At 35.0% G+C, this 25,002-nt stretch overlaps 2 protein-coding genes across 3 annotated transcripts in view; one reads left to right on the forward strand and one right to left on the reverse strand.

The window, feature by feature from the left end:
• Nucleotides 1-14,115, forward strand: part of LOC127449553 (rho GTPase-activating protein 15-like) — a 63,097-nt gene extending 48,982 nt beyond the window's left edge. For both annotated transcript variants that reach the window (XM_051713058.1, XM_051713059.1), the window contains exons 13-20: nucleotides 1-8; nucleotides 2,216-2,335; nucleotides 2,490-2,588; nucleotides 2,688-2,765; nucleotides 4,497-4,550; nucleotides 7,584-7,715; nucleotides 7,807-7,912; nucleotides 10,633-14,115. The exon at nucleotides 1-8 is cut by the window's left edge and continues 110 nt beyond it. In XM_051713058.1, coding sequence (XP_051569018.1) covers nucleotides 1-8; nucleotides 2,216-2,335; nucleotides 2,490-2,588; nucleotides 2,688-2,765; nucleotides 4,497-4,550; nucleotides 7,584-7,715; nucleotides 7,807-7,912; nucleotides 10,633-10,825 — 790 coding nt within the window. In that variant the 3' untranslated portion in view covers nucleotides 10,826-14,115. The remainder of the gene's footprint in view (nucleotides 9-2,215; nucleotides 2,336-2,489; nucleotides 2,589-2,687; nucleotides 2,766-4,496; nucleotides 4,551-7,583; nucleotides 7,716-7,806; nucleotides 7,913-10,632) is intronic.
• The window catches only part of LOC127449548 (zinc finger E-box-binding homeobox 2-like), a 51,981-nt gene continuing 40,497 nt past the window's right edge, over nucleotides 13,519-25,002 (reverse strand). Inside the window, exons 6-8 of the mRNA XM_051713044.1 lie at nucleotides 23,633-24,993; nucleotides 19,869-20,052; nucleotides 13,519-18,464 (exon numbers count right to left, since the gene is read on the reverse strand). Of these exons, the coding sequence (XP_051569004.1) occupies nucleotides 17,944-18,464; nucleotides 19,869-20,052; nucleotides 23,633-24,993 (2,066 nt within the window). The 3' untranslated portion in view covers nucleotides 13,519-17,943. The remainder of the gene's footprint in view (nucleotides 18,465-19,868; nucleotides 20,053-23,632; nucleotides 24,994-25,002) is intronic.

Below are 25,002 nucleotides of genomic sequence, written 5' to 3' on the forward strand. Positions count from 1 at the left end.
AGCGTTGCGTAAGCCAGGAGTTTTCAAACTGGGGAAAATTTGAGGGGAAAAAGAGATTTACAAAATGTATTTTAACAGTGAGGACTAAAAACCAAATATACATTAAGTATTTCTAAGTGTTTATCTTTCCTCCTTTGCAACGTAATATATATTTTTAGATGTTTTTATATGTACACTACCGGTCAAAAGTTTTGAAACACTTACTCATTCTTTATTATACATTTTTTACACATTTTAGAATAATAGTAAAGTCATCAAAACTATGGAATAACATAAATGGAACTATGGGAATTATGTTGTGGCTAAACAAAATCCAAAATAAATCAAAACTGTGTTATATTTGAGCATCTTCAAAGTAGTCACCCTTTTAGAATTTGCAGACATGTACTCTTGACATTTTCTTAACCAACTTCTTGAGGTATCACCCTGGGATGCTTTTTAAACAGTATTGAAGGAGTTCCCATCTATGTTGGGCACTTATTGGCTGCTTTTCTTAATTATTTGGTCCAAGTCATCAATTTCAAAAACTTTTTTCTTTTTAATTAAATGTTAGTTTTATAATGAAATAAATTAATATAGTGGCACAATTATATTTTTGTCTACAAAACTAATTTCAAACATTTAAGCATATGCCTTCAGATCAAAAGATTTTTAAGATCACGAGAAACATTTCAGTCAAGTGTTTCAAAACTTTTGACTGGTAGTGTGTATATTAGAAAACATATACGCTGTAAACGTAATACTTCAAGTAAAAATTTTCTAGATGTTAAAATACAAAAATTATGTTATTAAAAAAATACATATTAAAATAATTTTTTTACTTTAGTACAACAGCTAATATATTTATTTATTTATTTAAATATATATATATATATATATGTGTGTGTGTGTGTGTGTGTATAATTAATATATATATATATATATATATATATATATATATATATATAATAACTAATATTACAACATATTTTAATAAGTGGTAAATATAATATATTATAAAGTTTTATTTGTATTAAATATTTATATATATTTGTATATAATAACTATAATATTACAACATATTTTAGTAAGTAGTAAATGTAATATATATTAAAGTTTTATTTGTATTAATTATTTATATATAATATATATATATAGTGTGTGTGTGTGTGTACGTGTACATTTGTATTTTTACAGATATATCTCTTTTTTCTGTAAAGCTGCTTTAGAACAATATTTATTGTGAAAAGCACTGTGATTTTGAATAGAACTGAAAATGTTTCTTAAATATTCTAATATTTGTTAAAAAAATATTTATGGTTGAAAAAATATATGCTTTCAACTTAAAACGTAAGGTTTTTTTTGTTTGTTTGTTTTCTTTCCTTTTTCACCCAATTTGGAATGCCCAATTCCCTATGCGCTTTTTTTATTTATTTTTTTTTTTAAGTCCTCGTGGTGACTCGCCTCGATCCGGGTGGCATAGGATGAATCTCAGTTGCTTCCACGTCTGAGACCGTCAGTCCACACATCTTATCACATGGCTTGTTGAGCGCGTTGCCACGGAGACATAGTGCATGTGGAGGCTTCATTCTATTCTCCGCAGCATCCACACACAACTCACCACGTGCCCCACCGAGAGCGAGAACCACATTATAGCGACCACGAGGAGGTTACCCCATGTGACTCTACCCTCCCTAGCAACCGGGCCAATTTGGTTGCTTAGGAGACCTGGCTGGAGTCACTCAGCACACCCTGGATTCGAACTAGCGAACTCATTTTAAGATATTGAAATAGCTTGTTTTCACTTTTGTACAATGACAACTAAAAGCCAATAGTTCTTTTGTTTTTGTACACAAAATGTCTTTATAATATCACACTTGCGATTATTCACACACAATACAAATGGGTCTGCATACGTTAAAATATATTGTTGCTTTTATATATATATATATATATATATTTCTTTTTTTAAAGTGATGATCATGTTTAGGGGTTCTAAGCGTAAAAAAAGTTTGAAAAACCCCTAGTGAGCTGCCTACCTTGACAGCATTGTGGGCATTTTTGTTCATGTTTAAAAGTGCCAATCATTCCAAAACATGCTGCCCAAAATTGTTGTTTCAAATGTTTGAATATGCCCATAATAGCCAAAAATGCTGTGTGGGTAGGCAGCTCACTAGGTTTTGAAATAGTGTTGTTCTTTCACACACAGACGTTTTTGTGCTCTTTGCGTCCGCAGTCCCTCGCTCCATCTCGAACTTGGAGAACTCTGAACGCAAGCGTGTGAAGAGCCGTTTGAAGAAGTTTATTCTCCGGAGACCTCCACTGCAGACGCTTCAGGAGAAAGGACTTATTAAAGGTGAACAACACGCTAACACCTACATTTATTGCATGGTATACTCCAACAGATATCATGTGACCTTCATCAGGGTAGACGCCATGTTTGACTTGATGTGAATGAGAATCTCATCTGATTTTCATCTGAGCGATCACGTGTGTGTGTGTGATTGCAGATCAGGTGTTTGGTTGTAGTTTGGAGCTGCTGTATGACAGAGAGAAAAACACAGTTCCACAGTTTGTCAGGAAGTGCACAGAGGCCGTTGAGAGAAGAGGTACATTTACTCTTATACATGTCTCTCTCTTTACCCCATCTTCTGTTCTGTTATCTGAAATAATACGTCCGCATGTGTCTATATGTGTTTTATTTTCAGGGTTGGAGACTGATGGTATTTACAGAGTGAGCGGGAATCTTGCGGTCATTCAGAAACTTCGCTTCGCTGTCGATCATGGTGAGAGAGAGATCATTAAGTATTTCCTTCTGAATATTCAGTTTTACTCAAAGATATGTCACATTACACAAGTTAAATATTATATGCTATAAAGGTGCTTGGAGTTTCCGTCTTCAAATCTCTGAACTTAAAGGGACAGTTCACCCAAAAATCATTTACTCACCCTCATGCCATCCCAGATGTGTATGACTTACTTTCTTCTGCTGAACACAAATGAAAATTTTTAGAAGCATATCTCAGCTCCTTTCAATGCAAGTGAATGGTGACCAGAACTTTGAAGCTCCATAAAGCACATAAAGGCAGCATAAAAGTAATCCATACGACTCCAGTGGTTTAATCCATGTCTTCAGAAGTGATATGATAGGTGTGGGTGAGAAACAGATCAATATTTAAGTCCTTTGTTACTATAAATCTACACTTTCACTTTTGCATTCATCTTCTGTTTTCTTCTGCATTCTTTGTGCATATTGCCACCTACTGGTTGGGGATGGGAAAGGTGGAGACTTATGGTTAAAAAGGACTTAAATATCGATCTGTTTCTCTCCCACACCTATCATATCATTTCTAAAGACATGGATTAAACCACTGGAGTCGTATGGATTACTTTTATGCTGCCTTTATGTGATTTTTGGAGCTTCAAAGTTCTGGTTACCATTCACTTTTGAAATATTCTTCTAAATATCTTCATTTGTGTTCTGTAGAAGAAAGTAAGTCAAACATGTCTGGGATGGCATGAGGGAGAGTAAATGATGAGAGAATTTTAATTTATGGGTGCACTATCTCTTTAAATAGAAAGTTGTGAGTTATTTTACATGAATGTATATGGTAATTGGATGTGGTGTGTGTATATAGGGCACAACAGTCTGTTTCAGGAAGTAAAAAAAATCCCATTCATTTTCTCCGTAGGTGAATTGATTTTTAACGATAACTTATAAACCTTAAAAGACAGACGTACTGTGACCTCAGATGTTGTTAATCGATGGTATAAGCTTCTATTGAAGACACATATCTGCGTTATTTCAACTTATATTAAAAAACATGTTTAATAGCTGAATTTCCGATGAAGAACTACATTACCCATAATCCTGAAAAGATCCACCAATCAGAGAAGAGTTCTCTAGCTCCGCCCACTCCCATAATGCACTGCGAATGATGCAATCGAGTTACTCTACCTACACACTCAAACTACTTATATATTTGTATATATCTGAGTATTTTACAAGAAAATTTATAAAATGTATTTGCAATAAAATATATTGTTTCTATACTTATAAATAACCACTTTAAATCAATATTTCTGTATTTTTTCCATCGTTTTTTATTCGATTATGTCATTCGCAATGCTTCATGGGATTGTAGTTCATTCCCTCATTAAAGACGTTTAGTACACAGTCTTGTACCTTTTGTCTTTTTGTCAGATTTTCAAATACTTTTTTGCTTCAAATCAAAGTGTGTGATGTTGTGAATCACCTCGGAGCTGGTTGGTTTGGTTCATGAACTCTCTTATAAAGGATTTATGAAATCCCGATGGAAAAATAATAAAAATAAACACTTCCACAACCAACACGGCTGAAAAGTGGGCGGGCACTGTTGCGTTTCTGTTGAGAGTTACAAAACCAACTACCTTCCTGGATGCTGATTGGTCAATATAGTGCTCCATCAGTGCTAAAGTGTGTGATGTATTGAGGTCCTGATGATGTCATGGTCTGTAACTCTTGTTCGTTCTTTCAGAGCGAGCGATCACCACAGACGGCCGATATCTCTTTCCTGAGGGTTTAGTTCAAGGTAGTTTCCAGTAAAGCAGACTGTGCACTTTTACACTGATCTGACAGCAGTTTACCCTCTATATTTATAATAGTAATCATAATACTGGTGTCAGATCAGAGTTAAAGAACAACAGCTGCAGTGCTCATTGAGTTCTTGCTGTTTTCTCGGTGTCTGCTTTCTCACCAAGAGACACTCGCTTCTACTCGCCACTTTTCGCTTGAAGATGCATTAAATCTGTGATGGACTTTGCACTTGTTTCTCTGAAGAATAACAAAAGAAAACGATACCTCATGTAGTTTTGATTCTCATGTCAATGTATCTTGTTTTAAGGATGTTTAGATGTTAACTGGATGACAACACTGCAAGAAATCCAGTATTTCTGTCGTGTTTTGCAATAAAAATATCTAAAGATTCTTAAAACAAGAGCAATTCACTTGAGAAGCAAAATGAGATATTTTGTCTTGCTTTCAGAAAAATCAAACAAAATTTAACAACATTTATGCTTCTAACTAGAAAAGATTTGTCAATTAAACATGATTCAAAGGGAAAACAAATTATTTTTTTACCCCTTTGGCAAATAGTTTTTTCTTGTTTTAAGTATAAACCCACCACATTTTGATAGACTTCTCTAAAAACAAGACTTGATATATTTTTACTGGAAAATAAGACAAATAATATATTTTTACTGGAAAATAAGACAATATATTTTTACTGGAAAATAAAGAAATAATATATATTTTTACTGGAAAATAAGACAATATATTTTTACTGGAAAATAAGACAAATAATATATATTTTTACTGGAAAATAAGACATATAATATATATATATTTTTACTGGAAAATAAGACAAATAATATATTTTTACTGGAAAATAAGACAATATATTTTTACTGGAAAATAAGACAATATATATTTTTACTGGAAAATAAGACAAATAATATATATATATTTTTACTGGAAAATAAGACAAATAATATATTTTTACTGGAAAATAAGACAAATAATATATATATATTTTTACTGGAAAATAAGACAATATATTTTGACTGGAAAATAAGACAAATAATATATATTTTTACTGGAAAATAAGACAAATAATATATATATATTTTGACTGGAAAATAAGACAAATAATATATATTTTTACTGGAAAATAAGACAAATAATATATGTTTACTGGAAAATAAGACGATATATTTTTACTGGAAAATAAGACAAATAATATATATATTTACTGGAAAATAAGACAATATATTTTTACTGGAAAATAAGACAAATAATATATATTTTTACTGGAAAATAAGACAAATATATATTTTTACTGGAAAATAAGACATAATATATTTTTACTGGAAAATAAAACAAATAATATATATATATTTATTAGAAAATAAGACAAATAATATATATATATATATATATATATATACTGGAAAATAAGACAAATAATATATATATATTTTTACTGGAAAATAAAACAAATAATATATATATATTTTTACTGGAAAATAAGACAAATAATATATATATATATATTTTTACTGGAAAATAAGACATAATATATATATATATATATATATATATATATATATATATATATATATATATATATATATATATATATAATATATTTTTACTGGAAAATAAGACATAATATATTTTTACTGGAAAATAAGACAAATAATATATATTTTTTTTACTGGAAAATAAGACAAATAATATATATTTTTTTTTACTGGAAAATAAGACAAATAATATATATATATTTTTACTGGAAAATAAAACAAATAATATATATATATTTTTACTGGAAAATAAGACATAATATATTTTTACTGGAAAATAAAACAAATAATATATATATATTTTTACTGGAAAATAAGACAAATAATATATATTTCTACTGGAAATAAGACAAATAATATATTTTTACTGGAAAATAAGACAAATAATATATATATTTACTGGAAAATAAGACAAATAATATATATATATTTTTACTGGAACATAAGACAAATAATATATATTTCTACTGGAAAATAAGACAAATAATATATATATTTACTGGAAAATAAGACAAATAATATATATTTTTACTGGAAAATAAGACAAATAATATATATTTTTACTGGAAAATAAGACAAATAATATATATATTTACTGGAAAATAAGACAAATAATATATATATTTACTGGAAAATAAGACAAATAATATATATTTTTACTGGAAAATAAGACAAATAATATATATTTCTACTGGAAAATAAGACAAATAATATATATATTTATTGGAAAATAAGACAAATAATATATATATATATTTTTACTGGAAAATAAGACAATATATATTTTCACTGGAAAATTAGACAAATAATATATATATTTACTGGAAAATAAGACAAATAATATATATATATATATATATATATAAGCTCTCCAAGGTAAAATGCTTCATAAAGTAAACATTTATTTATTTATTTATTTTAATTCTAAAAATGTAAACGTTTGCTTGGTAACACTTAACAATGTGGTTTACAATAATATTTTATAACATTATTAAATGTATTAGGTATCATAAACTAACAATAAACTTTTTGTTTTTTTACATTATTATTATTATTATTATTATTGGTTTCATTTATCAAAATACTATTGTTCTTTGTTCCTGTTAGTTAATACAGTATAGCATTAATGTTATAATATACAACTTTTAATGTAAAAAAATGTATCCGTATCTTTTAGGGTTTGGGTTCATGAGAGTCTAATCATTATAATTGAAATGATAGGTGAAGTGTTTTCATTTTAAAAGTTTCCAATGCAAATTCATATGCTTCTTCAAAAACAGGCTCTGCTCTTGATGTGTGACCTAATACTTTTGCAGCTGCAGCTTGAGTTGTGTTTGTGTGTTTGTTATGAAGCATTTTACACTTATGGCTTCTTCTTCATCTCTTCTTCTTAAGAGTTCTTTTCTAAACGTTTCTTTAATCTTAGACCTTCATCTGCTTTATCTGATCATTACATCGTTCTCTCTCTGTGTTTGTGTGATCAGAGCGTTTGGATCTGGATGATCCGCAGTGGGAGGACATTCACGTCATCACTGGAGCGCTTAAGCTGTTCTTCAGGGAATTACCCGAACCACTCATACCATACAGATTCTTCCACGACATCGTAGAGACTGTCAGTAAGTGACAACAAGAACAGGAGAGAAAGCAATGGGACAAATGATCATTTGTGAAGTATTTAATGCTGTATTAAATTTGTGTGTTGCATAGAATTACCTGATTACCAGGATAAGGTGGACAGACTGAAGCTGCTGGTCATCAGTATGCCGCCACCAAACCATGACACCTTAAAGCACATTATACAACACCTCAAACGGTACCAACACTGAAATCACACATAAAGAATTTAAAGAACAATGCTACTATATGCACATTTGATATTGCATTAGAAATGAAATATCCATCCATATATGATATTACATGTCTATTATGTGTTTGGTCACTAGATGGCGGTCTCTGTCCAGCTGCTGAAATCATTTATGCAGCTCACAGAAAACATAAAAACACTCTTGAGATAAAGAGGTGACAGTTGTAGATATGTGACATAAAACAGTCTGATGACTCTTGAGACTAAATCACTGTGATACAGACAGAAAATATTTGTGTCACAGAAATGAAAAGTTTAGAGTTGGAAAAAGTTTTTCATTTGAAACCTTTTATTCTTGTGAATATAATGACAGCTGGATGCACCCATATGAACATTTTGGGCCAATACCAGTTTTAACCCCCCAAAAAAATTATATGCATATGCCGATACTGACAAAGCACATTATTTTGTCGTCAGATTTGCTCAGGAATTATGCTTTAAAATATGTACAAAGAGGAACACAAGCTTTTTTTTTATTGTTCTAACAAGAAATAATTTCCTTTGAACATTAACTGGATCTATTGGACATGTGACAGGCCGAAACGGGCTAAAAACTATTTAAAAAATATATATATATATGATAAGATGACAATTGAAGTTATTTTGCACTACTTTCTTTTATTTTATTTTTTTCTCCCCCCAATTTGGAATGCCCAATTCCCAATGCGCTCTAAATCCTCGTGGTGGCGTAGTGACTCAATTTGGGTGGAGGAGGACGAATCTCAGTTGTCTCCGGGTCTGAGACCGTCAATCCGTGCGGCTTATCACGTGGCTTGTTGAGCACGTTACCACGGAGACATAGCGCATGTGGAGGCTTCACGCTATTCTCCGCGGCATCCACACACAACTCACCACACACCCCACCGAGAGTGAGAACCACCTTATAGCGACTACGAGGAAGTTATAAACATAAATGATGTGTATTATATTTTACTCATTTAATTTTATATATAAAAAACACTCTTTATCTTTAACTACATGTTGTCACGTTAAAAACCATTCAGTAATTTATGTCTTGCAGATCTTCATTTCGATTCAGACATGATGAAATTTATAACTTGCAGTTCAGTATGTTTTTGATTCACTAAAAAGAATCGGCTCATTAGAATCATTCGTTCGGGAATCGGACTACACGGGATGTGCTGTTTGTTTCACACTGTAGATTCAAAAGAATCGGCTCATAAGAGTCATTCGTTTCGGGAATCGGACTACACGGGATGCGCTGTTTGTTTCACACTGTAGATTCAAAAGAATCGGCTCATTAGAATCATTCGTTTGGGAATCGGACTACACGGGATGCACTGTTTGTTTCACACTGTAGATTCAAAAGAATCGGCTCAAGAGTCATTTGTTCAGGAATCGGACTACACAGGATGAGCTGTTTGTTTCACACTGTAGATTCAAAAGAATCGGCTCATTAGAATCATTCGTTCAGGAATCGGACTAAACAGGATGAGCTGTTTGTTTCACACTGTAGATTCAAAAGAATCGGCTCATTAGAATCATTCGTTTGGGAATCGGACTAAACAGGATGAGCTGTTTGTTTCACACTGTAAATTCAAAAGAATCGGCTCAGAGTCATTTGTTCGGGAATCGGACTACACAGGATGCACTGTTTGTTTCACACTGTAGATTCAAAAGAATCGGCTCATTAGAGTCATTCGTTCAGGAATCGGACTAAACAGGATGAGCTGTTTGTTTCACACTGTAGTTTCAAAAGAATCGGCTCATTAGAGTCATTCGTTCAGGAATCGGACTAAACAGGATGAGCTGTTTGTTTCGCACTGTAGATTCAAAAGAATCGGCTCATAAGAATCATTCGTTCGGGAATCGGACTACACGGGATGCGCTGTTTGTTTCACACTGTAAATTCAAAAGAATCGGCTCATTAGAATCATTCGTTTGGGAATCGGACTAAACAGGATGAGCTGTTTGTTTCGCACTGTAGATTCAAAAGAATCGGCTCATAAGAATCATTCGTTCGGGAATCGGACTACACGGGATGCGCTGTTTGTTTCACACTGTAAATTCAAAAGAATCGGCTCATTAGAATCATTCGTTTGGGAATCGGACTAAACAGGATGAGCTGTTTGTTTCGCACTGTAGATTCAAAAGAATCGGCTCATAAGAATCATTCGTTCGGGAATCGGACTACACGGGATGCGCTGTTTGTTTCACACTGTAGATTCAAAAGAATCATCTCATGAGAATCATTCGTTTGGGAATCGGACTAAACAGGATGAGCTGTTTGTTTCGCACTGTAGATTCAAAAGAATCGGCTCATTAGAATCATTCGTTTGGGAATCGGACTAAACAGGATGCACTGTTTGTTTCACACTGTAGATTCAAAAGAATCGGCTCAAGAGTCATTTGTTCAGGAATCGGACTACACGGGATGCGCTGTTTGTTTCACACTGTAGATTCAAAAGAATCATCTCATGAGAATCATTAGTTCTGGAGTCAAACTACACTCTACACTGTAGATTCAATATCTATCTGTCTGTCTTTTCTCCTTTCTTTTTTACTTCTTCTCTTAGTTTTAACATGGAAGCTTTGAGCAGTTTCTCGCTGTTTCAGTGGATTAGTGGGGTGTGTTTTAACCCTTTTAACTCCTCGTTACCCATTCTTTAAAAACTCACATCTGCCTCTCTCTTTGTTTCTCTCTTCAGTGTGATGGAGCAGTCCGACAGCAATCGCATGACGACGCAGAACATCGGCATTGTGTTCGGCCCCACTCTCATGCGTCCAGAGAACGAGTGTGGAAACATGGCTATTAACATGGTGTATCAGAACCAGGCCATAGAACTCCTGCTGAGTGAATATGAGCAGATCTTTGGACCCAAGACCATCGGCTCTTATTAAGACAAGAACTGCAGAGTGACCTCACAGAACAGTGAGATGAGACACAGACGGGCAGATGGGTTATCTGTCTTTACACGGTTCTAATCCACAAGATGGACAAATTCATGGAGGGTTTTTCACGTCTTCCAAAGCAAAATGAGCATCACCGTCAAGACGAACTTCAGATACATGAGAGGCATTTATAAATGTGTAAATCTCACAAGAACATGTCCAGGTCATATTTCACCTCAAAATGGAAAGAAAAAAATAAGAAATTATATTTTGTATAAAGAAAATGAAGCCTTTTATTAGGACCATTAAGATTGTCATTACTGTAATTCAGTCATGTTTTACAGTATTACAGTAAAAAAGTGTAATGGCATTTTCACACCGGATGCCACACGAAAAAGCGAGACCACTGCTGGTGAAATATAACCTGGACATTTGTTCTTTCATGAGACAAGAGGGTGTGTGTGTGTGTGTGTGTGTGTGTGGTCTGTATCTGAACTCGTAAGATCTTCCCTAGTGCCTTTGTGTTTTATTTTCAAACTACTTGCATCTTTGAGCAAAGTTAATGCACAATGCAAAGCTGTCAAATAAAGCCGTACATGTCACTCAATAATGATGTTCAGCGCAGGTCAAAAGTTGAACACATTCAATCGTTTGAGTCATTAGACGCCTTTTAATAGACAAATAAAACATTGTATAATTCACTCCAAAATGCGACGTAATTCTATTCCCATTGTTCCAGTGTGGTGGTTGTGCGTGTGTGTGTGTGCCACTCGCTCTGCTGCCATTTGTCCAAAACTCTGCTTTTAATAACAGAACAAAAGATGAACTAAAAATGCATATGTTTAAAAAATGTGTATCCCCCCTCCTCGTCCCACACGCCGTGGTTTGGTAATTTTATATGGACTGTGGCTTTGGCTGTAGACAAAAAGAGCAATAGAGAAAGCCTACACGGATTTTAATGTTCCATTTTATATATTTATTCATTTTTATTTTCTTATTTAAATTCTCTGAGGGGCTCTGAAGGGGTTTGTGGAGGTTTCTGATGAAGGTTATTTCAAAACAGAACACAAACGACTGAAGATATATTATTATTATTATTATTATTATTATTATTATTATTATTATTGTTTTTTATAGTGTGAAGTTGTTTTGCCTGTTTATCTTTGTGCCAGTAATCTTGCTGAAACCAGTAGAAGTCCATTTCTGCCTCATAAAAAAGCTGTGATTTGGTGGGTCAAAAGTATGTGATACAAAGTCTTCATTTTGAGAGAGTCAAATTTATGAGAGAAATTCTTAATTATGAGATAAAAAGTCAAAATTGAGATAGTAAGTCATAATTATGAGAGAAAAATTAATTATGAGAAAAATTAATAATTATGAGAAAAATTAATAATTATGAGATAAAATTAAAATTGAGATACTAAGTCATAATTATGAGATAAAAAGTAAAAATTGAGTCATAATTGAGATAATAGATCAAAACTATGAGTGTAAAACGTCTTAATTATGAGATTAAAAAAAAGTACAAATTGAGAGTCAAATTAATGATAAAAATGTATAATTATGACATAAAAAGTCCAAATTGAGATAATATTTTTTGAGAGTCAAATTTATGAGATAAAAAGTAATAATTATGAGAGAAAGTCAAAACTGAGAGAAAAAATTCTTAATTATGAGATATTAAGTCAAAATTATGGGATAAAAAATTGAAATTATGAGAGAGTGTAAATATTTTGAGATTCTCATTATTTATCTCAAAATGTTTATATGAAAAGCCACAATAATGAGATATAGTCATAAGTGTGAGATAAACAGTCTTAATTGTGAGATAAAATACATAATTATGAGATTAAAAGTCAAAATGGAGATAAAAAGTAAAAATTATGAGGAAAAATTAATAATTATGAGATAAAAAGTTAAAATTGAGATAAAAAGACATAATTATGAGATAGTCAAAACTATGATATAAAAAGTTAAATTTATGAGAAAATTAATAATTATGAGATAAAAAGTAAAAATTGAGATACTAAGTCAAAATTATGGGATAGTCAAAATAATGAGATAAAGTAAAAATTGAGTCATAATTATGAGCTAAAAAAGTGAAAATGATGAGTTAGTCAAAACAATGAGAGCAAAAAGTCTTAATTTTGAGAATTCAAATTTATGAGAAATTAATAATTATGAGATAAAAAGTAAAAATTGAGTCATAATTATGAGATAAATTCAAAACTATGAGAGAAATTCTTAATTATGAGATAAAAAGTAAAAATTGAGATACTAAGTTGAAATTATGAGATAAAAAGTAAAAATTTTGAGTCATAATTATGAGAAAAATTCATAATTATGACATAAAAAGTCCAAATTGAGATACTAAATCAAAATTATGGGATAAAAAATCAAAATTATGAGATAAAGTAAACATTTTGAGATTATCTCATAATTATTACTTTTTGTCCCATAATTATGACTATCTCAAAATGTTTATTTGAAAAGCCACAATAATGAGATATAGTCATAATTATGAGATAAAAAAGTTAGTTTTTCGATAAAAAGTCACAGTAATGAGATCATCTCGTTATCATGATCTAGTATCTCATAATTATGATTTCAAAGCACAACTGTTTTATGTAGCAGAAATGGGTTTCCATAGAAACCTTTCGGCCAATTAGAAAAACCCTTTGCAAATGACTAAATGTGAGTGAGGCCTGTGATAAAGTCATAATCGACTCTAATATTAAAAATTCTGTCATCATCTACTCACACTTATGTTGTTCCAAACCCGTTTGATTTTTTTTTTCCCACACAAAAGATGTTTAGCAGAAAGTTCATGCTGTTCTTTACCATACAATGAGAGTGAATGAGGACTGACACCTTGAAAGTATAATAAAGATAGTTCAAACGACTCGTTTGCTATATTCCAAGTCTTCTGAAGACATATGATAGCTTCAAAGGTTTACAACAATATGAGGGTGAGTAAATGATGACAGGATTTTCATTTTTGTGTGAGCTGTCCCTTTAAGAGAAATAGGCATATGTAATATAAATTAAGTTCATTGTCTGGCTTCATAACCAGTCCTTGTATTCCTACACTGTCTCTACATATTTCATTATGTCTGTAATCTTAAATGTGAGAACTCATTTTTCTTTTTCTTTTGTTATCTGTACATTAACTTGTATCTCATATAGCTGGAAAACATTTCTCACGACACCACATACAGTAGCCGATGTATAATTCGCTTTTCCTCCCTTCAAATTCTGTATTTCACAATCATTTGACAATAAAAAAAAGAGAAAAGTCATCGATTTGGAAAGAGTGCCTCTATAACACACATGTGAAAGTTCTCACGATAAATGCTCCCGTGTTTCCCGTTGACCCAAGTAAAAACTTCTGATTTACATATCAGTTCATAAGGCTCGCTGAGAACATTTTATTATTAGGTGATTTTTAGTTTCTCTGCTATTTGTCATTTTAGGATCAGGATTAGGATGAGCAGGTGAGCAACACCTCTGACATAAGCTGCTTCTCCATGCCATCTGGGCACATTTGGGCAAATGTCTCTAGAGATTCCAAGCTTAACATTTGCATTCATAGTGCATACTACAGAAAGAGTAAGAGTAGTATGGTAGGATGCTATTCTGAATGTGCAAACGTAACATTTTGTACCATAATAATAATAATGTAAAGAAGTTTTGTTTATTTGTTAGTAAGACTTTAACCGCAGTGTTTTAGTTTTACCGTGTTCAGGGGGAGGCCTGACATCAGTGCAGATTTTAGTCAGTACGGTAAACGGGGTGCCCCCCCCACATGGTAACACATTTCCCCTGACACTGCACTCATTTAGTGTCATTAGAAAGAAAACGTGTCTGGTCATTTCAGTCAAGTGTAGCTGGCGTCACATGTATGAGTGACGAAGATTTATGTTTTACGTGACTAAAAAGGAACCATCCTCACGCTTCCAAAGAAGAAATACAATTTAGAAACTTCAACACCTGTATTGTCTAAAATATGTACAGTTTAATTACAAAGGCAATGTATTAACATTTTAACAAATCTTAAACATTTGGATACAAAAATAACACTGCTGGAAATGTCCATGTTTACAGGTAAACAGAGAATTTGTCATTGAAGTAGAAAAGACAAGTAACTAGTGAATGCAGATGGTAAGCACCATTTAACTTTGTTTCTGAAATTGTCCTCTATTGATAATTAAATACTACACATTTGCATAATTTGGTATTAAAAAGCTCTGAGTGTGCCCTGTATCTGAGGTTGGGTTTAGTGCAGTTTATAGTACAGTAGATACTATATATAAAATTATATATATACACACACTATATGGCCAAAAGTTTGTGGACACCATATGTGCTTGATGAACATTTGATTTCAAAACCTTAGGCATCAGTTTCCCCCTTTGCTGTAATAAAAGCTTCCACTCTTTTGGGAAGTCTTTCCACTATACTGTATGTAGTAACATGGCTGCAGGGATTTGCTCTCATTCAGACACAAGGCTATCAGTGAGGTCAGGAACTGATGTTGGTCGATGGGGCCCAAAAGTGATCAGTGGGGTTCAGGTCTGGGCTTTGTGCAGGACAGTCAGTTTCTTCCACACCAGAGACAGTAAAGCATTTCTTTCTGGACCTCAGTTTGTTCACAGGGGTATTGTCATGCTGGAACAGAAAAGGGCTATCCCCAAACAGTTGCCACAAATTTGGAAGCACACAAAGCCCAAGCCATTACATAAAGAAACATTACGACTTTTCTTTACTGGATTTAATGGAGTAACCAAATTTGTTAATGAGAAGGGGGTGTCCACAAACTTTTGGCCATATAGTGTGTGTGTGTGTGTGTATATAGAATACTACGGTTTTGTGACGTGCTTTTGGATTCTAGCCTGCTTTTTTCTCTCTGTCTTTCTGTCTGTCTGTCTTTCTGTCTTTCTGTATGTCTGTCTCTGTTTGTCTGTCTGTCTGTATTTCTGTCTGTCTATCTGTCCGTTTTTCTGTATGTCTGTCTGTCTCTGTCTGTCTATCTGTCTCTTTTTGTCTGTCTCTCTGTTTGTCTGTCTTTCTGGATTTCTGTCTGTCTCTCTTCCTTTCTGTCTGTCTCTCTGTTTGTCTGTCTCTCTGTCTGTCTGTCTTTCTGTGTGTCTGTCTGTCTGTCTTTCTGTATGTCTGTCTCTGTCTATCTTTCTGTCTCTGTCTGTCTTTCTGTCTGTCTCTCTGTCTATCTTTCTTTCTGTCTCTGTCTGTCTGTCTGTCTTTCTGTGTGTCTGTCTGTCTGTCTTTCTGTGTGTCTGTCTCTCTGTCTATCTTTCTTTCTGTCTCTCTGTCTGTCTTTCTGTGTGTCTGTCTGTCTGTCTTTCGGTATGTCTGTCTGTCTATCTGTCTGTCTGTCTGTCTTTCTGTGTGTCTGTCTCTCTATCTTTCTTTCTGTCTCTCTGTCTTTCTGTCTGTCTCTCTGTCTATCTTTCTTTCTGTCTCTCTGTCTGTCTTTCTGTGTGTCTGTCTTTCTGTGTGTCTGTCTTTCGGTATGTCTGTCTCTCTGTCTGTCTGTCTGTCTTTCTGTCTGTCTCTCTGTCTATCTTTCTGTCTCTCTGTCTTTCTGTATGTCTGTCTGTCTCTCTGTCTATCTTTCTTTCTGTCTGTCTCTCTGTCTGTCTCTATGTCTGTCTGTCTGTCTGTCTTTCTTTCTGTCTGTCTCTCTGTCTGTCTCTATGTCTCTCTGTCTGTCTCTCTGTCTGTCTTTCTTTCTGTCTGTCTCTCTGTCTGTCTCTATGTCTGTCTGTCTGTCTATCTGTCTGTTTGTTTGTCTTTCCATGAATCAATAGTTTTGCAAAATGTACACAATAATAAAAAAACTAATTTTTTTGTGTATCAAATATCAGATCAGATTTGTCGGCCTCGTTCGCTCTCTGAATGTATAAACAGATCTCGTGCTAAGAAGGTAAAACTCTAGTTTGAGGTTCAAATGTCTGTCATTATCTTAAAATTGTACACTCTTTTTTTGTTTTTTCAGTTCATAGATGTCAAATATCTGTTTAATCTTAGATTTAAGTTCTAGTTCAGTTTAAAATAATTATTTTATTATCTGCATGATCCAGAAGTGAACCATTCCTTAACTAAATCTCGACTTACTCTCTGTAAACTGTGAATGTTATTCAGAACCCTATTTTAAAATATTTATTTTATTGAAATATCATATATTTAAATATTTTCCCAGTACTTATTTGTAACTGATGCACTCTTAGAAAAAAACAAAAAAAAACATTAAAGGTACAAGGGCCGTCACTGGGGTGGTACCCTTAAGGGGACCTTTGCAATTCTCCTTTGGGTACATAATTGTACCCTTAGGTCCTATTTTGTACCTTTTCATGCAGTGGCGTAGCCAAGGGTGGGCTGTGGTAGGCCTAAACCCACCCAGAATAGTCGAGATTATTCTTTTGCTCCAAACACACATTTATAAAACATTTTTAAAAATGCATAATTTCACATTTCTGAAAGTTTGAAAGAACTGTTTGAATGCGCCTCTTCTCTGTTGTTAAGGAAAGTTTGGTTAAAAAAAAAAATAATTGTCCCATCCATTTCTATTGAGGCCCACCCAAAAGTAATTTCCTGGCTACGCCCTTGCTTTAAAGAGTCTGTTCCTCAGAATACTGCAACTTTTGTCTCCTTAAGAGTATGTACCCAAAACAAGAGTATGAGCTTATTGGTGGATTTGTGTGTAGACATCTGTAAATATGTGCTCTTGAGCTTTATTTATTCATTCATTAAATACTTGTTTACTAAGTTGACTAAGTTGTAAACATATTTATGCCTTTCACAGCACAGATATGTTGGAGGGGAAACCCTTCAGTTTTTGGAGAAATATACAGCGGGGACCAAAACTCTGAGAACACATTCAAAGTTCTGTTTAAGTAGAACAATTTTCACTTGTGGTCTCAGAATTATTTGGCATTGACCTAAAAGCACTTTAATTCGAAATGTCTTTGAATGTTCACAGTCATGTCACAGTTCTGTTGTTCTGACACGTTGTTTTGGATGCCAAAAATGCAACGTATCCCAGAGTGTCCATAAAACTGGAGTGTGGATGTGCATGTTTGGTAAACACTGCTGAGATGTTCCCTGTCTCATTCCATCTCGTTTGTCCTCTCCACGTCTTCATTCCCTTCAGTTTTAATCAGATTCTCCTGGTTGTTCAACTCCGTGTCTTGTCTGTCCTCTAAGGATTTGTCCTCACTTTCTTCCTTTATCTGCTGTGCATCTGTTCTCATCCCTCTCTCATGGATGTGATTACTGAGTGAGCTCTCCTCTTCCTCCTCCTCTTCCTCTCTGTACTCCAGCGGCGCTCCCTCCATACTAGAGTCGCTGAGATACGCGCCACTGTCCTGGCGCTCCGTGACAGGGCTCAGGTACGGAATGCCGTCCCCCAGCATCGCATCATCTCCGGGTGCATCCGGGTCGCTGTCGCGGCTGCAGAATGCGTAACGGTGATTCATGTGTTGCGAGTAGGAACCGGAGTGAGAGAATCGTTTACCGCATTTATCACACTGATACGGCTTCTCTCCGGAGTGCAGACGGCTGTGCTCGATCAAATGATGCTTGTGTTTAAAAGCCTTCTTGCAGATTTGACACTCATGGGGTCTCTTCCCTAAAAAGAAGACAAAAGTGTAATTAGTTGTATGTATATCTAATATAGTTTAAAACAGTACACTGTAAACCCTAATGTTGCCATTATTGGATAAATCAAGTAGTCTTAGTAAACATTACTTGAAATGTCAGGTTTTGGGCTCATAACTCAAAAGTATAAGTTCCTTGAAATAATTTTTCTTACAAACCCATAAACTTTAAGTGTTAATTACTCAAACTACATGCTTGCGGTTACAGGGAATACCCATCGTCCTAGAATCAGTCAGTCTTTTTTTAAGCTGCATTTTTGTATGACCTAAATTTGAGTCTGTGTAATTAAAATTATCAAGGAGAAACAACTACATTTAAATAGCAAATCTAAATTACGTCTACTTGAATCTAGTTACCTTAACTATTTAAGTTCTTTCTATAAGAACACTAAGTTTTAGAAGAATATTTCAGCTCTGTAGGTCATACAATGCAAGTGAATGGTGGCCAGAACTTTGAAGCTCCAAAAAGCACATAAAGGCTGCATAAAAGTAATCCATAAGACTCCAGTGGTTTAATCCATGTCTTCAGAAGTGATATGATAGGTGTGGGTGAGAAACAGATAATTATTTCTTTTTTTTTTTTTTTGCTATAAATTCTCCTCTCTGTCAAGTAGGTGGTGATATGCACAAAGAATGTGAATTGCCAAAAACAAAAGAAGAAGAAAGTGAAAGTGAAAGTGGAGATTTGTAGTAAAAAAAGGACTCAAATATTGAACTATTTCTCACCCACACCTATCATATCTCTTCTGTAGACATGGATTACTTCTACGCTGCCTTTGTGATTTTTGGAGCTTCAAAATTTCAGTCACCATTCACTTGCATTGCATGGACCAACAGAGCTGAAATATTCTTCTAAAAATCTTCATTTGTGCTCTGGTGAAGCAAGTAAGTCATACACATCTGGGATGGCATGAGGGTGAGTAAATGATGAGAGAATTTTCATTTTTGGGTGAACTGTCTCTTTAAGTGAAGTTAATTACACAAGTTGTGGAGACACCATTATTCCATTCAGGTGAGGGAACGAGTTATGACAGTTTTCAGTGTAGGTCATTGATTCACTTATTTTTCTCATGAGAACTGTTAAGGTACGTAGCGAACGAAAGTCAACATAAAACAGCATTTACAACCCATGTTACTTCCACAATGTCACATATTTCTGAACCAAATGTGGGCCGGGACTTGATTTGATCCATCAGGAATTGATTGGATGATGTAAACGGTCTCTAAATAACAGCTGGTTGCAAAATAAAAGGGCTTGATGATGTCGACTGAAATGGAAAGTCATTTCAGAGGCGTTTTCGTGCACTAATTAATCATGTACAATAAGACTAGGAACAAGTCAGTTTTGATTTCAAGATGTCTGATCGTGTCTATACCTGTGTGCTCGTATTTATGTCGAAGGAGAGAGCTGCTCTTCTGGAAGGTTTTGTTGCAGATGTCGCATGCGTAAAGTCCTTCCTCTGTCTTTTTCAGTCTTTTTCTCCCGGTGCTGATCTCACCATCCATCCCATCATCCATCAGAGACAGATACTCCAGACCACCTCGATTCAAAGCCTCATTCTGAACCAAAGAGAGAAAATCACGAGTTATTATTCATTATGACGCCTGACTGTAATGCGCACCTGCAGAATTCAAACGCACGTCATTCACAAATGTTTAACGAACCCCCCTGCCCTTTGCATGTTTATTGCTTGTTTGTCATTAATAATGCATTTGGAAAGAACTTTGAAAAAAATGTTGCTATAAAAGGTGAATATTTTCCATCTAAAACATTTAATGATATTTCAATTTGCTTAATGAGGCCTCACAGCTGGTCATAAGTTTTCTGGAATATATTTTGGATATATTTTATTTTAAATAATGCATATTTTATATAAAACCCCTGGGTTAAGTGTATTGTGTGTATATGACATGATTTACACTGTCATAATGTGTGATGATGTCACTGAGTCATCATGCAGGTGTGTGGAAACGGACACGCATCCTCGCTGCCCTTTGACATTATGTGTGTGGGGAATTTCCCGGTGTGTGGCATGTTTGTTTACAGCTCAGAGAGGAAGCAAATTCATCAAAACTGCAACCTCAAAGGAGACCAGCGGTGCATGAGTGCTGTCGCAATCTCTTGCTGTCTTGCAATATGATGTGCTCTTGAATTAACTAAGTACATATACAGTATATATATATATATAGTACATATATGCATCAGATTTTCCTTTTATCGACTAATAGTGTTAAGTCTGTCTTTCTCATAATGTTATTTAATTTGGTTTGTGAATGCTGATATTTTGATCAAAGAAATACAGCTGATAATATTTAAAAAAACAAAAACATTTTTACTTAGGTAGTAAACTTAGGTGCAGTTTTTTGCTACAGATATTCTGAGTTCAATACAAGTTAAGCTGAATCGACAGTGTTTGTGGCATAATGTTGATTACCACAAAAATTGATTTAGAAACAATGTGTGTTCCAGTGAGACACTTACAATGGAAGTCAATGGGGTCAATTTTTGGAGGGTTTAAAAGGCAGAAATGTGAAGATTATAATTTTATAAAAGTACTTACATTAATTCTTCTGTTAAAACTTGTGGATTATTTGAGTTGTGAAGTTGTTTAAATCGTCATTTTTACAGTCGTTTACGGGTTTACGGCATTACATCGTCATGGCAACGAAGTTGTAAAATTGTCTAACTTTCCACAGATGCGGTTAGTAAGTGATTTAATCACAGTAAAATCATGTTAACACACATATTGTTTATGTCTTGTGTCTATACTTTTGAAACAGTGAGTATTTTAATGTTTACAGATTATTGACCCCATTGACTTCCATTGTAAGTGTCTCACTGGAACACACATTTAAAGAAAAGGAGGGACGAGTCCAACTAATTTTTTGTGGTGATCAACATTATGCCACAAATTCTGTCGATTGAGATTAACTTGTATTGAACCCGGAATATTCTTTAAAAGGTGCACTCCGTAACTTTTGTTCGTGTCATCTTGGACAGTGACACCAAGTGGTGTGGATGCAGCATCATTCAAAAGTCATTCGGCTGGTCATGTGATTCTAAAATGCCACCCCCTCCCATAAGGACGCCCCTTAACAGCTTTTATAAGGTTACTGATATGACTTGAGTCCTCATCACATGTGAGCGTTCATGATTTTAATACATTTGTCTCAAAATTACAATTCATTTCTTTAGGAGTAAAACCTTTTTAATTGGGAAAAAATACTGGGTGCATCTTTTCTTTCGAAAATGTAAAAAATACAGTAGAAGAAAGTATATATATTTTTATTAATAATGCTAAATATTATTTATTATGCATTAATTATGTATATATATGTATATTTATACTATATATAAACGGTGTACACACATATATATAATTTTCCTTTTTTTGTAGTAGCCTTTGTGTTTAAATTAGTGTTGGGCAGAAGTTTCATTTCATATCGCGTATGTGTAAACTGTACCGCCGTAGAGATACTATTTCCCTTCCAATATTTCATCAAACAAGATATGTGTCTGACTTTAGAATCAGAACTCAAACGATGCTTGATTCCTGATGAATCGGTTGATAAATCGGTTTGCGAATTATTCGGACGGTTCCCTCACGCGCTGAATCGTTTGTAGCGTTAACAGTACCCGGGATACTTCAGAACACAATGAACGGAAACAGTGCTGGACGAAGTGGATATTTAACTACAATCTTTTGAAACTAAACCTGCAAACGCATCCTGTCGTTTACCAGCGACAAACACGATCTTCATTATGTTAAACATCTGCATGTGTGGCATTTGCATGACTCGCACTGGCTTAGAAATGATGCACATTATTTAAATCTTCATGATAATGGTTTTAGAGTTGGATTTATTTGTGGAATTCATAAGCATTAGGAGATTAGGCTGAACACAGCTTTGTCAAAAATATGTTATATGTTACTTACACTGCAAAGTGCATTTGTAGAGTACAACTGTAAGTATTTTTAGTATTAGAACAAATACAAACTATATTAAATGTAATTATTTTAATAATTTTTTAATAAATGGAGCCAGCTATTTTTGCATGTTGCTTGTAGTGTATCTAGCTACTTTCTCTAAAGGGTTGTTTTTCCGTTTTTTTGCACATTTTTCTGTTGAGTAGTTGAAACTAATTTTTTAGGAATTTTTTGTGCGTTTGCTGTGGTGTCTGAATATATGTGCATTTTATGTCTAAGCAGAACGCAATATTCAGATTAGATGGATTTTTACTGATACAAATAACTACGGTGGTGGAAAAGGCCGATAACCGATTAATCGGTCGAAAGTTTTTAAAATTCATTTATAGAATTTATAGAATGTTTTTGTTTTATCCCATTTTCTCCCAATTTGGTATGCCCAATTCCCACTACTTAGTAGGTCCTCGTGGTGGCATGTTTACTCGCCTCAATCCGGGTGTTGGAGGACGAGTCTCAGTTGCCTCCACTTCTGAGACCGTCAATCCGCGCATCTTATCACGTGACTCGTTGTGCATGACACCACGGAGACTCACAGCATGTGGAGGCTCATGCTACTCTCCACGATCCACACACAACTTACCACACGCCCAACTGAGAGCGAGAACCACTAATCACGACCACGAGGAGGTTACCCCATGTGACTCTACCCTCCCTAGCAACCGGGCCAGTTTGGTTGCTTAGGAGACCTGGCTGGAGTCACTCAGCATGCCCTGGATTCAAACTCGCGACTCCAGGGGTGATAGTCGCTGAGATACCCAGGCCCTATAACACTGGATTCTTAACTGTAAACAAGACCCCGGAATACACCTACTTATTTTGAGATGACGGACACTTGGCTCCGTTACAATCCTCTATATTTAAGTATTTACAGAATTAAGCTTTTCATAGCCTACATTCACCAGATTAAAACTATTAGCAACTATCGGCTATATTGTTGCCGATAACCGATAGTTCCAAAAAGCAACTATCGGCACGATTAATCGGTAAAACCGATATATCGGTCTACCTCTAATTCAGATAGATAGAATTTTCAATGACCAATCATTATCGTTTTACCTTTGGTCCACCCTGGTATTGAATATTTGGTTAAAAGCTTGTTCCTACTGTAGGCCTATATATGTATGTATATGAGCGAGTATGTATGCTCTTACCATCACAGAGTGTCTTTCGTGTTGTATTCTCTTCAACATCGATTCTGACTCCGTCTCCACCATATACGCCACTGGAGAGAAAAACCCAGGGCTAGGTGTTGGTGGCGTGAGAGAAAGTGATGTCAGACCACTGTGCCCCATTCCTGCTAGACTTCCAGGGATTATGTGATTAAAGAGGGGGTAGTTGCTAAAAACCATGCTTCCAAAGAGTGGTGACGCTGCATAGGCCCCACCCACCTGCTGCTGAGAGGGCGGAGTTAGTCTCTTGATCATACTATCCATGTCACATCTCTCTTGCTGTGGCGAGTAGCCATTACAAGTTTGATCTCTGGTTTCTCGTGATATGCTTCCAGAGGTAGAATGGGCTTTGGGGATGGATAAGTCCAAGGGTTCATTCTGGATCAATCCTGATACCGTAATATGATGGCTCGAGTGACGTGGCGATGTGGAATTAAAAGACAGATCCAGGCAAGGTGGAGAACCAAACCTTGAGGTGATCAGGTGTTGGCATTCAGGTAATGTTGGGGATGTTGGGTCAATGGAATTTGGTTTTCTCGGACTACTAGTTTCTTCATGTGGCCAGTGTTTCTCTTGGGATAATACTGGTGTAGGTAAAGGCACAAGGATCTGCTGTGGCACGGAATGCCAGGATGCCCGCTGGGGCGATGAAAGGGGTCTATAAGGCACGTTATTGGTGATTGGTGATGTCTGGGTGTCATACGGCAGGTTTGATGGTCGAGAGAAGTTCAGTGGAGATCCGTTTTTGGGTCGCTGTGACAGTGGATTGTTCACGATATCTTTGCTCCGGCACTGATACCGCTCGTGATGCGTTAGCAGCGCTTCGCTGGGAAACACCTGTGAGCACCATCGACATGTCACGGCACTGATGGGTGCCTCATTTTTCCTCTCTCTTGCTTGTCCCTCTTCTCCAACTTCCTTCCGAAGCATTTCCTGCAACAGGTGTTCAAACTTGCTGCGCGACGGCAGTAAAGGTAGCAGAGTGGTGCCTTTAAAAACGCCCGTCCTCATGGCCAAATCTGCTGTAGGGTCCCATGACCTGCCCAAATCCACTGCATGCGAAATGGGCATAGACTCCTGTCTTGGCGCGGCAAGTGGGTCCATTGGGTATTGACCCAGTGCGGCATACGGAGAGCCCTTTCCTCGACTGCCGTTTCTACCGCCAACCACCGTAGGCGACATTGGAGAGGGGAAGAGGTAGGCAGTGTGGGAGTGGCCATTAAAATGAGCTCCGTTTCCTGTCCCGCCTCCACTTAGGCACTTTTTACTGCTGAGGTGAGAGCTGTAGGACCCAGAGTGACTGAAACGCTTCTTACAGTTCGAGCACTCGTACGGCTTTTCACCTACATGGG

This window comes from Myxocyprinus asiaticus, chromosome 12 (assembly GCF_019703515.2).
Source record: "Myxocyprinus asiaticus isolate MX2 ecotype Aquarium Trade chromosome 12, UBuf_Myxa_2, whole genome shotgun sequence".
In the NCBI taxonomy this organism is placed as follows: Eukaryota; Metazoa; Chordata; class Actinopteri; order Cypriniformes; family Catostomidae; genus Myxocyprinus; species Myxocyprinus asiaticus.